We start from the raw sequence: 17,864 nt of genomic DNA on the forward strand, positions 1-17,864 counted from the left end.
CTTTGTAAACTGGTGCCCAGAATTGATTTCAATACTACATATAAGGCCTGACAAGGGCAGAATATAGCAGGCTAATCAACTCCCTGCTCCTGGAAGCTATTCCTCTCCTAACATAGCCCAAGATTGCAATGGCATTTTTGGCTGTGTGATCACAGCAATCCTATTTAGCTTTTAGTCCCTTCAAACTTCAGATTCTTCTTAAAATAACTGTTGTTTCTCCATGCTTCCCCATCTTATGTTTATGGAGTTGATTTTTTTGAACTCAAGTGCAAGACTACATTTATCTCTGTTGAATTTCATCTTATTAGATTCAAACCAATATTCTAGTCTGTAATGGCCCTTTTGGAACCCGATTCTCTCAACTATTTCCTTACTTATCCTACCAGCTTTCTCTCATCTACAGATTTTATGAACATACCATGTATGCATTTATTCAAGTACTGATAAAAAAAAAAACACTTAAATAACACAAGGCCAAGTATGGATCCCTGAGGCTATTCCTCTGAAAATTTCCTGCCATGTTAACACTGAACTATTCACAACTACCCTGAAAACCATCATCCATATAGTTTTGAATTAATTTGATTGTATTTTTTTCTAATCCACATATCTATACTTTCTTCATAAGAACAGAATGAGGTACTTTAGCTAAAGGTTTGCTAAAATATAGATCTATTATATCCATAGCATTTCTTTCATCTATTAATTTGGCAATCTTAACAACACTTAGTAATGGAAGAAGTGAACAACTTCATGACAGACTAACCGACATTTCCTTCTTACTTTTTCTTTCTTTCAGGAGATCAAATGAGTCAAATTTTACCTCAGCTCCTGACAAAAGTCATTCTCCCAGCAATCTCTATGAGAATTTCCTGCAGGTCATAGATATCAACCCCAAAGAATTACTGGCATTATGTATTAGCTCAATAACATTTCTTGATGATCATATCTAGAAAAGACTCAGAATATCATTGATAGTCCCATAAGGTATAACTTTAAATAGCAAGTTTCATTAATCATACCTCTGAGTGGATTCAGTTATTAAGGCTCACATATCTCAAACATCTCTCCTGTTGAACTTCTGGCATTTTTCTTGAAGTGGTAGAATATTATTTATTAGATGTTTTGTAACTGTAGTCTAGGTAGCCCTTTGATACTTAGTTTCATGATCTATAAAATGGGAATGAGAACTTTCATTACTTACTTCACAGGGCTATTGTGAGGAAATCTATGTGTAAACCTTAAAAGGCTAGAGCTGCTTCAATTAATATGTTATCAGTATTTGACTCTTCTCCTTGGAGGTCTTCAAGCGGAGGCTGGATAAATTTTTGAAGGGATTCCTGTTTCAGGAAAGAGTTAAACCAATTGACCCTAGAGACCCTTTTCTATTTTAAGAGCTGACAATTTTAATTTTTAAAAATTATCTTGTGCCAATATTTCTCAACTCTGTAGAGAGAACTTAGTCCAGCACCTTATATATAATAGCCTCTCAATAAATATTTATTAAATAATACATTTATAAATATTATGTCAGAAATTTTTATCTACCACTTCTTTCTAAGCTTTGTGGAATCCTAATATTCTTAGAATGGTGATCAATATTATCCATTTAGTTTCTTTGTAATCAGTTAGACTTTTGATGATGCTTTTATCCTATTAATACTTTTTGGTAATCTTTGAGATGATACCTGCTGTGAGTGGAATTGTTATTTGTTATCATCTTTAGAGAGCTGTTAAACAATATATGTATGGCAGCTTATGAAAACTACTGTCAAACCTATCATTAACATGGTCTCACCTGGTATAAGTAGAAATATCCAGATAATTCCCTAGTGAAGTAAGGTATAGACATTTTCAGCTTCTTTAAGCATTTTAATAGCTTTCTTAATATTCCCTAGGATCTAAATTGAATTGAGAAATTCTGGAGAAGTCCAAGAGCAAATTATGATATACTGAGAGTTGATCATAATGAGTCTTATTTTCCTTCCCTTCCTCCAAGTATATAAGGTTCCCTGGGTAGAAAATGGACTGGATCTGGGTGAAATGGTATAATTTTTTGATGACCATTCTCAATTTGACTTTTATTATCCCATTCAGTTAATGAACAAGTCTTTCTGATTCTTCCTTTGCAACGTTTCTTGCGTCATTCCCTTTATTTCCTTTTCCCATTGTTTTAAGATTGCTCATCTGTGCTATAAAAGTAGTCTTCTAACTGACCTTCCTGTCTCTAGTCTTTTCATTCTTTAAGCCATTGATTCCAAAAATATTGCTCTTGCCATATTTTCAATTTCATTGCTTAAATATCTGCAGTGACTGTTCACTGCTTCCAAAAAACCTACTCTGGTTTTTAAGACTCTTTACCTTTACCAATTTACCTTCCTATTCTCATCATCTCCGGTGCCTTTACGTGAACATTTCAATCCAACAAAACTATACCAAGAGCATGTTTTTCTGTGAGCTGCTTAGAAAAGTCTTCTTCTGCCTCTTTACCTGTCAAAATCCTGTCTCTTTCAAGGCTCAACTCAAATTCTGCATCCTCAAAAAATCCTTTCTTTATAATAGGAATTTTCTCCCCTTCCTCTGAGGAGACATTATTTGCCTCAATCATTTTTGGAGGATAGGGGTACGGTAGATGATTGAATCTATGATTTGTCATTTGTCATCTATACTGGCATAAGGGAATTCCCTGCTGAGGAAATTTTCTTTATTACTGCAAATTAGCAATTGAACTGGGTTACCTGAACCTATCTCTTCCTTTATCTAGTGTCTTCCCTCTGCTGATTTCATCCATTTTATCCTGGCTACATCTTGTTTGTACATAGTTGTTTGCATGTTGTCTTCCTCCTTAGCCTGTGAGTTCCTTGAGAACAATATCTTTCTTTGCATCTCTCCTATTTAGCATAGTAGGTATTTGATAGGGAACTATCTTGTACCTGTCTTTGTTTCCCCATCACTTAGCACAGTGTAAATGTAAATGATTTTTTTGCATAATAAATACTTCTATTTATGTGAAACACTTTGCAGAAGAACAACTAAAGATTTAAACTAGAGAAAACCAATATATATATAATTAAAATTTTATGAAATAGGAATCAAATTGTTATATAAGAGGCTGGAGATGAAATTATTCATAAATTGAGCCATATAAAAACATATTTTTAGAAAAGATCACAAAAATAGGCAAATTGAGTCTTGGTTACAGGGAAAAAATCTTAATAATCAGAGCTCTTTTTAAGTAGAATGCTCTATTTTAGGAGATAGTGCATTCTCCCTCATTGAACATCTTGAAGCAGTCTGAATGATTACTTGTGGGATATAGTGTAATGGAGATTGCTTTTCAGAGTTGGGTGGACTCTTCTAGCCATTGGACAGTTCTTCTAATTCTGATTCTATGAATAAGAAACTACAAAATCAATTGAGAAAAGTTACAGATGCAAATTACAGATAAAAATTAAAACTGCAGTACAACAAAAACTTAGTAACCATTTATTTAGTGTAGAAGCCTGTGCTAAACTCTTAAGGAGATAAAATTTAAATTCTATCATTAACTGCCCTCAAATAGCTTAACGAGTATTAGGGGAACAAGATACTGTAGAAATAATAGAAATAACATTCATATTCCAAAAGTAATATATTGTTATATTTGCTTTCTGAATATGTTTTGGTATTTGAAAGTGCTAGAAGAGGACTTCAAATAAGGAAAACTACTATACCAGGAAATTTGAATATAGTTATTCCTGCAAAGATTGTTTAACTTTCTCATCATTTTCAACTCCATCCAACAAATCAAATTTTAGATTAGATAAGCTGTCTTTTTAAAAGGGCTGACTTCCAAATCTTCCCCCGGGCAATTAGTAAGTATAACAAAAAAGTATTTGTTCCCATGAGACACTTTGTCTAGAGTTATGGTTCCAGAGGTAGAAATAAAATCAGTCACAGGAATGTATTTCTTGTTCATGGGCCCACCTCTTGGATGTTTACCATTGTTTTTTTCCTAACTTTGTTTCTATCTCTGCTGGCTCTGATTCACCCTGACTTCTAAATATCCCCTGCACACAAATCTGACTTATGCAAATTTTGCTTGTGGGTATATGCTAAGTATAGCAAATTTTGTATAGAAGAGCTTTGGCCCCAATGGTATGATAGAGCTTTATATTTTGCTTTTGACGCTTAAAACTTGCACAACCTTGGTCAAGTCATTTAACTAAAGGTGTGCTGGTAAATGTTTAATAACTGACTCTTTAATACCTTCTTTGCTTGTTTTGGTGATTAGAAATATGGCGTTATGCTTAACAGTAATATACAGCCACTATTGTAGGTCAGGCCTTTATCATCTTACTTATGGACTTTTGCAATTGCCTTCTAACTAATCTCCCTGCCTAAAGTTACTCCAATCAATCCTATACTCAATTGCCCCCCCAAAAAAAATTTTCCTAAAGCATAATAAGACTGCCCATGTTATTCCTAATCCCAATACTCAATAAACTACAATGGTACCTTATTACCTCAGGAATTAACTATCAGATCTTTTCTTATTTAAAGCTCTTTATGACCTAGGCTCTTTCTACTTTTCCAATCTTCTTATTTATTTCCCTCTGTACATTCTGTAATCCAGCCATATGATTGTATTTGCTTTTCCTCCCCCATTCCATCTTTCATTTTTTTGCCTTTTTACTGGCTGTCTCCCATGCCTGGAATGCTCTCCTTCACATCTTGATTTCTCTGGCATCCTTCAACACTCATCTCAAATGTCACCTTCTGCAGGAAGCCTGTCATGTTCTTCCCCTTCCTCTATTGCTAGTACTTTCCTCCGAGATTATTTTCCATTTAGTCTGTACATGGATTTCATGTACTAGTTATTAAATATTTGTCTCCCACATTTGAATGTAAACTCCTTGTGGGCAGGAATTCTTTTTGACATTCAATATATGCCAAGTGCTTAGAAAAATATATGGCACATAATAAAGGCTTAATAAATGCTTGTTGATGAAGTGATCTTATCTACACAGGGGAAACCAAATGGATGAAGAATATCTATATTCTAGTAATTGTATGGTGGCTCATTAAGCTAATTCATTACTACATATCTATATCCATTATATATGTATAATTGCTCAGTACTTTCAACAATCTCAAACCTGCTTCCTAACATAATCCCATTTTTTAATACTCACATTCCAGAGTTATTTTATGGCTATAAATCACAGAGCAAAGCAATCTCCCTTTCAACCCCAATATTAGTGATTCAAAGGACAGTGGAGATATATATGGCAGACATATCTAACTACAGCAAACTGCCAGTAATGGCTTGCACAAAAGAAGTTACCTCAGGGATACCATCTAGGGAATGAAGTAATTAGTTGTTCATTGAGACAGCCTGGATGCTACCCTGATACCCACAGAGTGTCAAAATGACCTAAAAGAAGATTTTTAATAGAATTATGAGAAGACATAGGCAGGAATCTCATAGGATGAGAAAGCATGGGTGGGTTATAGTCTGCATTTTTGGAGGAGGTGCATTGAACTGTGGATTTTTTAAAAGAATAAACTGTTGAATGAATTTAGTTTCCACAGAGTACCCTCCCACGTAATCTTGTCTTCATTTTTCCTCAAGACTTTGTATGAAACCATGCATCATGATCTAATATTAGAGACCCAGAAGACTTGGTATCTAATCTATAATTCAAGGATTGTTTATTAAAGTACTAATAGTGAAATCTAGCTGCAGAGAAGCTTATACAATTTACTTAAAGCTATGCAAATTAATGACAACAGAGCAGTTATATGAAGACCCATGATTACTGTGCTTTGAGCTCTAGTTTTAATTAATTCTATGAAACATAAACTCTTATAATACAGATATGTATTCATAGGTTTTTATGTATATAGTATTCCTGATGAAAATATTGTTGGTTTTGGTGTGGTAGTTTGGCCTTTTGCTAAAAATATACTATATCTGCTTTTGTAATTGTGGAAAAACTACAGCTGGTTCAGGAATGGATCACAGGATGATGGATTGAGTGGAAAGAGCAATAGAGGTCAATCCAATCTCCTTATTTTTATAGATTTGAAGATGGAATATAGGAATTGTTTTCTATAAAATATAGCTCCTCTAAAGTCATGAGGATTCCCATCCAAACTGACATATATACTAATGAATCAGGCTTTCCAGAGCAAGGCTATGTCTTTCTATAATGCTATTGACTTGACTCCCCTTTATAGTGTGTTCTTCCAAGTATCAGTCACTAGCTATAGTTGGTATCTCCTTTATATTGTTGATTTAGTAATTAGTACCTCATTCTCATTTAATCAATTAATATCAGTTAGCTTTTTGCAAAAGCTTATAAAAATCATATTTATCAAGAAGAAAGGGTAAGAACAAAAGTTACAAATTTCACCCAACACACTACCTTGATTCTTGTGAAGTATGAATTGCAGCTTAAAGCAAGTTCTACAAATCTCTTGTCCTATTAGTTCACTTCCAAAGGTGTTGTATTTCTAAATGCCAATGTATGCCAGAATTATTTGTATGTCAATGTATGAATCTGTTCCTTTTGTTTCCAATCTTGACTGCTAGGTTAAGCCCTGACCACACCTTGAGGATTTGTTGGTAAACTATAAACTTGGCTCCTAGAACTCTGGTGGCTCAAATTTCACAAAGTCCCAACCTTCAACTAAGAACAGACATAAAAAAGACAGAAACCATAGCAGGGCCATGTGTTCATGGACCACACAGTGTTGGTCATATTAAGCCTGAGGGCTCCCTCGTGACCCAAAGGTTTATCACTCATTTGAATTTCGGCAGGCAGAAAAGAGAAAATTCCTTGTGGGTTAGAATCTTTTGAATGCATTCTTAGTTTCAGATCATCAGCCAATCAAGAGGTCTTCTTCATTTGGCAAGCAGACTTCACATGCTTTAAAATTCTTGGTGGAGTCACATCAGCAGAAAAACTACATATTATTATATGAAATAAGATCACTAACCAGTTTCCTTCCCCTTAAAAGTAATGAAATCTTCCTCCCTCTCCCACTTACATTGAGGACTAGAAAAGAGAAATTTCTAATTAAACATTAAATAAGCAATGTTAATATCTTATCAAATTTGTTAAATTGGGAAGTTTCCTGTATCACATAGGTGTGTACAATTGTCTACCTCATTAAATCTTCATCTGGCTTTTCTATTTAATGCCTATATTTTCCTTTCGGCAGAATTCTGGTCCATCTATTGGAGAGTATAGCATAGCTTTGCCACTTCTGTCTCTCAAAGGAGGCTTTTTTAACCAGAGAATTTATGCAGATGAGTAAGAGACTCCATGGGTATCATAAAAGAGTGACATCCCCCACACACCAATATACTGTGACTTCCAGGTTGTAGATACTCAACAGTATACACTCAATAAGTAATTGCTTTTTTTTTTTTTTTTTTTTTTAAGTGGGATTGATTAGAACATAGCAATTCCGATCCCTATTATTCTCTTTAATATTTTGATAGCTCATGATTTAATTGGTGTGGCAACTCCCTTTCCTGATACAGAATACTTTATTTGTCAGGACTGAGGGGAAAAAAATCACACAGTAGCCAAGCTTTTGTTGATGACCTTCCTGGATTGGTACTTAGCCAGTAGATAATCTGTTTGTCAGGCTGGCACTTTAAGTCTTTCACCTTGGAAGTACTTGTCAAATCTGGTCTGTTTTGTTTGTATAGCCTTGGAGAGATTGGGTTCATTTATGCCATTTTGAGCTATTAAAAATAATTTTTAGTGCTATTACTATTTTTCTTTTTAAAAATAGCAAAGTTTTGTGGGAAACATATTGTTACTCTCCTGAATCTTTTATTCTTTTTTAGATTAAAAATGATACCTTTTGTTTTTAACATCACATTTACTTCTGAATATATATTCCTTTTCCCTGCCCTACAAGCCAGTCTTTTGTTATTACAATTTTTAAAAAATGGGGGGGGGGAAGGAGAAAAAAAAAGGTTCATATAATTAACCATATCTTATAGTATATGCAACTTTTCTTTCCCTTTTTTGTGACTAGTTCTTATCTCATGCAGGCTGAAAGTACAGCTGCCATTCATAGGCTGAATCACACAATAAAATGGCATGAAAGCTTTTCTGTTTCCAACTTGAACTGGCTCTCTTTTCTTAGGTAGCCTAGTGGTTCCCTTGCCCTGGTCTCAGGGTTCTCCCATATTGATAAAAACTTAGTGGGGACGTCTAATTGAACTAGCTCACTTTAGCTCGGAACTTCTGAACTCAAGTGATCCACCACCCCCATCCTGCCCATGTGGCTTTATATAATTTTTCACACCCATAGTTTCTTACTGTCTTCCAACGGGATTTTCCTTAAGCATAAGTCTGACCCTGTCATCTCTGCACTCCCACTAAATAAACTGCAGTGCTTCCCTATTCTCTCCACTATCAATGATAAAATCTACGTGGCATTTAAAGCCCTTTCTATTTTTCCAGGCTTTGTAAACCATATTTCCCTCCCCCATGAACTCTATATATGATCCATCAAGACTGATATCCTTGTTATTCCTTGCAACATGATATTCCATTTCCTACCTCACTGCCTTTACTTTGACTGTTACCTAAACTTGGAGTGCTTTCTTTCTTCACTTTTGTCCATTGGCTTTTCTGGATTCTTTCAAGATTTACTCCAATTTCATCTTCCTCAGAAAGCTGTTCTTGTCTCTTTCCACCTGTTAGTGCATTCCCTTTGAGATGACCTCCCATTGCATTGGAATGTTTGGGGTGTTCGGGAGGACTAGCACCTCTTCAGGTGTAGACTTCAGTGTCGACTTTTCACCTGACTCTACAGATCCAAGAAGCTGTAGCATGTACAGCAGCTACACCCCAATAAAACCGTCTTGGCCGACAATCTTTGCCAGTTTGAAGATAACTGACAGGACTCAAACCTTTCTGAGAATTAGGAGAATGTCTATCCTAAGCATACAAAGACTTCCCTCAAAGGCATGGAAGAATGAGGGTAATTTATTCTACTAACCATGAAAGCAACTGAAGCAGGCACTGGGAAGCACTTAAGAGTTTGGTCATCCATTATATCCTGGGTTATTGCCGGTCTTTTGACTTTTGCCTTACCACTGGACTTTAGTGACTCTGGAATAGAGAGAGTGAGACTGTTGACTTTGTGCGACTCTGCCTTACTTAAATCCAATTCATGTGTAAATCAAGACATTACTCCATGATACCACTGGTTCTCTTAAAAATGAAGGGTAAACAACAATAATAACACCTTCCATTTACACAATATGTGTATACACACACATATATCTTGTAGATACAGAATTGCATTTTGTTTCACTCATTGGAAATAAGCTTCTTGAGGGCAGTATATCTTGTTCTTTCTTTTCTTTGTATCCAGTACTTAGCACAGTGTGTGGCACGTAATAAGTGCTTGTTAATGGTGAACATTTGATGAAGAAGGGGAGAATGTATATTTTCTCAATTATTCTCTGGAGATAAACTTGGCCATTATAAGAATACAGGGCTCAGTTTCACTTTGTTGTCATTTCCATTTATGTTGTCATTGTCATTGTTTTCCAGTGAACCATGACATTTCTCAGTATTTTCTGAATGGTATTGATCCTCCTCCATTTTATTCTCATCAGGGTGAGACTATCAGAAGTCTGATTGTAATCTGGTTTACTCACAAACTCTAGATTTTGATGGAAGAAAAAAAAGAAAGTTGGAAAATTTTCCAAAGCTCTAATTTTCTAGGCTGCTCTAATAACTTTAAGACATAATGATGTTTCAACTTGTCCAAGCACTTATACTCACTGGGGACATGTGACTGATGTACTCTGAATACTGTTAATGACTAAATAAATATTCCATATGTGTAAAAAGGATCTGAAGAATTTGGCAGCAGGTTTCATATCTGACTTCTTTTAGAAGGGCAGAGACCTCATCTTCCTCAAAGATTATTTAAAAATTCCAATACCTACTATTATATTCACACGGGTGCTGAATGTTTTTAATGAGTGATATGGGACTACTCAAAATTCAACTAAATCTCTGAGCAAACTGTACAGCCATGGGGGTGAATTAATTTTCTTTTTTAGGTCAACCTTTAACTTTAGTCCGTATTATGGAAATGATCCAGATGTTGGAATGAGTCACTTTCAAGAGAGTTAATGCTCTAATAACCCACATTGATTTATCACAATTTAATAGTGCTTTTTGGTCATTTTGGGTAAATTTCAATGCCCACTGTGCTTTGGCAGTACTGCTAACAGATTCAAACACACAATTTCAGCATTTTAGAAACAATTTTCTGGCTTGATAGGAACCCAAATTGGTCCTTCTGGGTCAGTCAATTCAATTCAATATTTATAGAGTACAAATATTTATGTCCGAGGCATTGAGAGGTTATGAAGTGTTGTTCTTGAACTTAAGGACGTTTCAGTCCAGGAAGACATATTGGATATGTATACTAATCACTATAAAACAAATTAAAACATAAATGTTTTGAAGCACAAAGTTCTCTGAGTATATTAAATTGGCATATAGTAAGTGCTTAATAAATGCTTATTTATAGATCTCAAATAGGTCTTCTAGCTGAGAGGAAATAATAATAATGATAATGATGATAGCTAGCTTTATATAATACTTTAAGGTTTGTGAAGTGGAATAGATGTGTTATCTCATAGCCCCAAGAAGGAGGAGTTATGATTATTGTTTTCATTTTACAGATGAGGAAAATAAGGCTTAGAGAAATTAAATTACTTGCTCAGGGTTACATAGCTAGGAAGTCTTTGAAGTAGGATTTGAACTCAGCTTTTTCTCACTTTAGATCCAGGTTTATATGCCACTTACTACTTTCATATAGGTTGTATCTGAGTTTGTTTTTGAATGATTGGAAACCAGCAGACTAAGATGGAAATAGGAGATGAGAAGGGAAGGGGACAACTGCTTTCTATATGTATGTGAGCAAAAAGTTACAGATATAGGAAAAGGTGGGATGAATTAAGAGAATGTTGAGAAGTCCAGTTGGACATATAGAATGCATAAAATAAAGTAGCATAAAAGAAGGGCCAGTTCTAATGGTGTTTAGAGCTCTGGGTCCAGAGCAAGGTAGACTTGAATTCAAATCCAGCCTAAACCTTTGCTCTCTGTGTAACCATGGGCAAGTCACATACACCCTATTTGCTTTAGTTCTTTATCTATGAATTGGGAGAAGGCAATGACAAACCACTCTGTCAGTAAAACCCCATGTATGAAAGTGCAACAGGTTGTGAAGTTAATGGACACAACTAAATGACTGAATGATTGTATAACAAGAAATATAAAAGAAAGCTAGAAATATTATGGAAGATCTTATGAGCCAGGGGAGGGAATTGTACTTCATTAGTGTCAAATAGGTAAGTACTGATGATTTTTGAACTGTGGAGCAAAGTGATCGAATTGTTCTTTAGGGAATATTACTCTATCAGCAATATGTTGGATGGATTGAAATGGAAAGAGATTGGGAGTAGGAAAACCAATTGAAGTTATTGTAGAAATGCAGGTAAGAGATAATGAATACAGTGATAGTTGGAACAGAAATAAAGGGACAGATATAAAAGATCTTGCATGGACAACATAGGTTAGATTTGAGAACTGATTGATGAAGTACACAGTAGAGTTGTAGAATATCAAAATTAGAAGGCATCTCAGTAATCTAATGTAACTTGTAATTGCAAAAGAATTTCTTCTATCAAGCAGCCATCCTGATTTTGCAGACTTTCAGTGATAGGGAATTTACAATCTTATGAGCAGGACCTCATCACTTTTGAATAGTTATAACTCTTAGAATTTTTTTTCTTTTTATCAAGTCCAAATCTGGATTTCTCTGCATCTATTCTCTATTAATTCTTAATTCTGTCTCCTGGTGCCCTTTCAAGCAAATCTGTTCTCTATTTCACATGGCAGCACTTCAAATATTTAGGATCATAGGAATTAAAATTGGAAGGTACTTTAGGAGTAATCTAATTCAATCTTCTAATTTTATAGACAAGGAAACTGAAACCCTGAGTGACAAGAGGTTTTACCATACAGTCTAATGTAGATAATAAATAATGAGGTCAGGATTGATAGTTATTATCATTCCCACTTAGTCTCTTCTACTGCAGGCTAAACCTGCAGAGTTTTTAGCATCTAAAACCATCAGAGTTCCGGGCATGAGCAATTGGGAAAATGGTTGTACTATGTGCAGAAATAGAAGAATTAAGAAAGCAGATTTTGGAGGGAAAAATCAGTTTGATTTTGGACAGATTAAAGATAAAGTATTAAGACATACAACAGGGCAATTGGAGATGTGATAATATATGTATGTATCCATATATTATATATATATATATATGTGTGTGTGTGTGTGTGTGTGTGTGTGTGTTTATGTTGTTCAGTCATTTCAATCATGTTCAACTTTTCATAACCCCATTTATGTTTTCTTGGCAAAGATACTGAAGTGGTTTGGCATTTCCTTCTCCATCTCATTTTACAGATGAAGAAACTGAGGCAAACAGGGTTAAATGACTTGCCCAGAGTCATACAATAAGGAAATGTCTGAGGCCAGATTTGAACTCAGGAAAAGGAGTCTTTCTCATTCCAAGCCTACTATTCTATTTATTATACCACCTAACTGTCTGTATATATGTGTGTGTATAGCTATACTAAATAAAAAAATGCAGTAACTTGATCATATTCTGATGGCCTTCTTTTGGAGCTGACCCCATAGGAGATACAACATGCTTGGTTTCTCTACTAGCTCCTTTTCCCCCTTCTCTTTATGGACAAACAATCTTTTGCTTAAAACTATATACAATTATTGAGTAATAAAAAGGATTTTGTCTCATAGTAATAGCACAGTTTAGTTAAACTCTGGACTAAGTAAAATGTCTTTTTTTTAAAGGAAGAAGAGATGCCAGAAGTAGAAATTGACATTGATGATCTTCTTGATGCCGACACTGAAGAAGAGAGAGCTCTTAAATTACAGGTAATTAGTTTTTAAAGTGTTTCATATCCAAATAATGGATAGCTTAATGATTGTTGTTCTTTGTATTTTAAGAGGACCAAAATGACATCACTATGTTGGGGGTCGATGTATAGTGTGTCCAACTGAGACTGATATTATGTGCCAGGCATTGTACTAAGTCCTGGGAATGCAAAGTAAGGCAAAAAATAATCCCTGATCTCAAAGAGCTCACAGTATAATGGGGGGGACAACATTCAAACAACCATGTACAAACAATATGTAATCAGGATAAATAGGGGGTAATTTCACGGGAACGGGGAATCAATAAAGGCTTCTCATAGAAGGTGAGATATTAGCTGCAATTTAAAGGAAGCCAACATAAGGAGGCAAAGTATTCCAGGCATAACGGACAGTACGTGAAAATACCTGAAGTTAGGAAGTTGCAAAGTATGCAAAATATGATTAAGCTATTCATTTTCCATAGAGGACAGTCTAGCTGAATTCAAATCACACATTATCTTTTTCATAGATCAGGTCTATAGAGCTCAGATACATCATCTCTTTCATTCTCACTGTTTTCCTGAGAGAAGTGTGGGTTTTATCTCCAAAGATGCACTACTCAGTTGTATGTTTAAAGGTGTTATGAGTAGATAACTACCTGGATTAGAAATAATCCCCCTGATCCAGGAATCTGTGTGACCTGCACAGTATTGTAGCACCACTGGATCTTTACAATCCTTTTTTTGTGGGTTCTTTTAGTTGAATGCTGTCAAAATATTTAATAGTATATCATGTTCCTCTAGTAGCATGCTGGCAGAAAATGGCAGTGCTTGGCATTTCTTTAGTTTAAAACAAGCACTTTACTATTTCACTTTTTAGAGATGATATCTAAAACCTTCTCTGTACCTGGGAGACTCCCAAGTTAATGAATATTGGTACTATGTCGGTCTCCCTCTTATTAAAATATTGGTAACTAAGGTTTGTGATTTCTAAAGATAATCAGGGTTTCGCTTCAGATGAGCTAATAATTACTCATGTCTTTACAGTTGTGAAGTATCTCTATGTTGAATGTTTTAGTGTTAAAATTAAATATTTTACACATAAATATATGTAAATATTAAAATAGTGTTTAAAATGATTAATCTTTACCAGTATTATTAATAGAGAAACATACTATGTCTCTGAAAATATGTACCAGTAACTAAACTAGAATAAAAACAAAAATATTTCTATAGGTACAGACCAAGAATGTAGAGAATTTAATGGCAAAACAAGATTACATAGATTTAGAGCTGGGAGAGACTTCATAGATGATGGAATCATAGATTTAAAGTTGGAATGGCTCTTAGATCTCACCTTGTTTAAATTTCTTTTCTTTTAATTAAATGAAACCCAAACGGCTTAAGTAATTTATCAAAGATTATACAAATACTAAGTAGCCAAGCTAGCATTTGAACCCAGCTCCTTTCACTCTGGATATAGAGTTCTTTTAAGCTCTACAAACCTGCTTTTTGTCTGGCTTCTTAGGTCATAAATGAGGAAATTTAGCCCAGACAGTTTAAATGATTTAGGGCTTTGAAACCAGGTCTTTGGACTTGGTCTGATGCACCTTCTACAACTTTCCCTTTTGTTTTTTTGAAGACTTGATATTAATGATGCAGTAGTATCAAAATGAGAGGAGAGGAAAGTGTGGGGAAAAAATCTGCTATGGGAAAAGAGAAAAAGAGTGCTGCACACAGTCAGCTATTTACTTCAGTTCACTGCAGTATGATGATAGTTCTATTCTGACTAGAGTTTGATAGATATCTTAATATTCCAGGAAAAATCATAGAATTTTGAATTGTGACTTCCATTTCTCAAGATAAGCCATTCCCTTTTCCATTTCTTCTGAGAAGTATTTCAGAAACACGGAGTCATCTCAGAGGTAAAAGATTCTTCTCTATGGGCTATAATATTCCCAGTAAAAAAAGCTTTTCTTGCTTGAGGCTCACAAATCACATTCTTATGAAAAAAAAAGAGTAGACCTATGGAAAAAAAGATAGCTGATGTTTGATTTTGAGTTGCCTTATAAAAGATAGTACTGAATAGATGAATGACTTTCAAAATTGTAATGGCTTTTTACAATTATTAAATTGACCTATTTGTGTGTTTAATTCTAGGAAGCTCTCGTAGATTGCTACAAACCAACAGAGGTAAATAAATCATTTTTCTAAAATGCCTTATTTGTTCCTTTCTCCTTCCTTTCCCTTCCTTCCTTTCTTCTTTTCTTCCTTCCTTCCCTCCCTCTGTTCCACTACTCCTCCCTCTCTTTTTTCCCTCTCTCTCCCTCCCTTCCTCCTTCCCTTCTTCCCTTCCTCTCCCCCCTCTATCTCTTTGTATCTCTCTCTGTGTCTCTGTCTCTTTCTTCTTCTTCTTGTTAAAGCAATTTGTCTAAATAGACTTCATTTAAAAGTTGACTTGATATATGATAATTACCAATCTCTATCCATAAATGCACATGTTTTAGCAGTCTAGATCTGATGATTTCTAAGCCTGAGCATGCCCAGTTCAGGAGAGCTTGAAAACAAATGGAAATATACTCACTGAGTATTTTCTTTATCCAAATTTCAACTTCTTAGGAAGTGCTAAGGAACTGGAATTATTTTAGTCTAAGCTTTATAATTACAAATTTGGAAAACATAGCTGTCCAACCTAGAAGATTATTAAGCCATTTGTTTAGTTCTGAACTTGGTATATCTATTTAATCAGTTTATATACACATATGTATATACACATACATATCCATGTATACCTAAGTGCTTTTAGAAGTGAAAGGAGGGGCGGCTAGATGGTACAATGGATAGAGCACTAACCCTGAAGTCAGGAGAATCTGAGTTCAAATCTGGTCTCAGACATTTAATACTTCCTAGCTGTGTGACCCTGGGCAAGTCACTTAACCCCATATGTCTCAACCAAAAAAAAAAAAAAAAAAAGTGAAAGAAAATGGATACTTAGAAAAATTAACATAATTACAGGGTACTTAGTCTTAGCAACTATAAATAAAGCTAATGGAAAGCTAAAATATTTTCATTTTGGGTGCAAAAACTACCTGTAAAAGAAATATGTCTAATATTTGATTTTGCAAAGAATTTATGAATTTTAAATCCTCTAGATCTGCAGTTATTTGTAATATCAAAGAGAGTACAATGAGACTTTGAGGGATTGTAAACTTGTAAAAGGAAAGATTTTTTTAAAAATTATAAACTCTAAGAGAAGAATATTTTATAAAAGAAAATAAGATTGAAATGCGGTACAATTCAATGATTTAAGCATCTATTGTTGTGTCTTTGCCCTTATATTCCAATAACAATAACATATTTATACAGAGCTTTAGGGTTTGTGAAATACTTTCTTCTTAAAAATCTTCTAAAGATGGTGGTACCAGTATCATCATTTAATTTTGTAGATAAGGTAACCAAGATGCTGAGAGGTTAAATGACCTGACCTATGATTCCACAGCTAGCAAGTTAAGGTGGGATTTGAACCCAGATCTACTGACTTCAAGTTCAGAACTCTTATCTATTAGACTGAAGATTTAAAAACAAAAAACAAACAAGAAAGTCTTTTTAATTCTGAACTTAAACACCAAAAAAGGGAACATTTCTATATACAAAGAACAGAAAATTAGGGTCCCATATGAAATCTAGCTCTTTATTTCCTAACAATGGCTTATATATGTATACATATATACACACATATTATTTTAAAAACTGTTGGCTTTGACTATATATCTTTTTGAAGTTCCTTCTGTGTGTTTAAAGATGCCATGGTGATCATTTCTGGAGGTCAAGAGTATCAATATTGCTAAATAATTATCCCACTTTACCCCTTTCTTAAATAAAAAATGAGAGAAAAAAAGGGAAAAAATCTTGTAATAAATGAGTATAGTCAAACAAAATAATTCCATGCAGTGGCCATCTCCCAGAAATGAGAGTTTGTGGCAAGAAGTAAGAGGTAAGAAGACTGGAAAAGTAGGAGGATGCCAAATTATGAAAGGTTTTTAATGCTAAAGAGAGTATTTTGTATTAGACCTGGACATGATGGAATATCATTTTAGTGGTTGAGTAGAAGATAAATTGGAGCAGAAGAGAGAATTGAAGCAGGCTGACCTTCCAGCAAGCTATAAAAATGGTTCAGGTAGGAGGTTTTGAGTGACTGTACTGAAGTGCTGACAATGTCATAGGAGGGAAGAAAGTGGATTTGAGTTGTTGCAAAGGTGAACTCAACAGGCCTTGACAATGTATTAGATATGGAGAATAACAGATAGTGTAGGAATCCAGGATTACTTCTACTTGCAAACCTGAGGGATCAGGAGGATAATATTACATTAATAGCAAAGTTAGGGGCGAGGGAAGGTGCAGTTTTCTCCATGTAGTGTTATATTCAATTGGGCATAATAAATTATTCTTTGTTGTATTCTTCTCAAAATTTCCTCTTATTTAAAGTAGATGCTCCTAATTCTCATGTGATTCTGACTGTGGTCTCTTGTTGTTTGAACTGTTTCGTTTTGGGTGTTTGCAGTATTTTTTCTTTTGATATGAAAGCTCTGGAGTTTGGTTTTGTCATTCTTGAGACTTTTCCTTTTGGATTTCTTTAGATTGCAGATTAGTGGATTCTTTCTGTCTTCACCCTCTGACTCTATTAAATCTAAGTACTTTTCCTTTATGAGTTTTTGATATACAGTGAGCAGGATTTTTATTTTATTTTGGCTTATAAGGAGTCCAGTGACCCATTTTCTAAGCCAGTTGTTGCTGATGTATCAAATATTTTTTCTATTTGTTGAATAACTTGATTTTGTTCTAATATTTCTTGGCGTTCATGGTGATTGATTTCTCTTTGGTCTA

General features: G+C 34.6%; 1 protein-coding gene across 1 annotated transcript in view; it reads left to right on the forward strand.

The window, feature by feature from the left end:
• PPP1R14C (protein phosphatase 1 regulatory inhibitor subunit 14C) overlaps nucleotides 1–17,864 on the forward strand; it is a 111,605-nt gene that overhangs the window by 77,611 nt on the left and 16,130 nt on the right. Inside the window, exons 2-3 of the mRNA XM_051997933.1 lie at nucleotides 12,919–13,002; nucleotides 15,141–15,173. Of these exons, the coding sequence (XP_051853893.1) occupies nucleotides 12,919–13,002; nucleotides 15,141–15,173 (117 nt within the window). The remainder of the gene's footprint in view (nucleotides 1–12,918; nucleotides 13,003–15,140; nucleotides 15,174–17,864) is intronic.

Source organism: Antechinus flavipes, chromosome 4 (assembly GCF_016432865.1).
Source record: "Antechinus flavipes isolate AdamAnt ecotype Samford, QLD, Australia chromosome 4, AdamAnt_v2, whole genome shotgun sequence".
In the NCBI taxonomy this organism is placed as follows: Eukaryota; Metazoa; Chordata; class Mammalia; order Dasyuromorphia; family Dasyuridae; genus Antechinus; species Antechinus flavipes.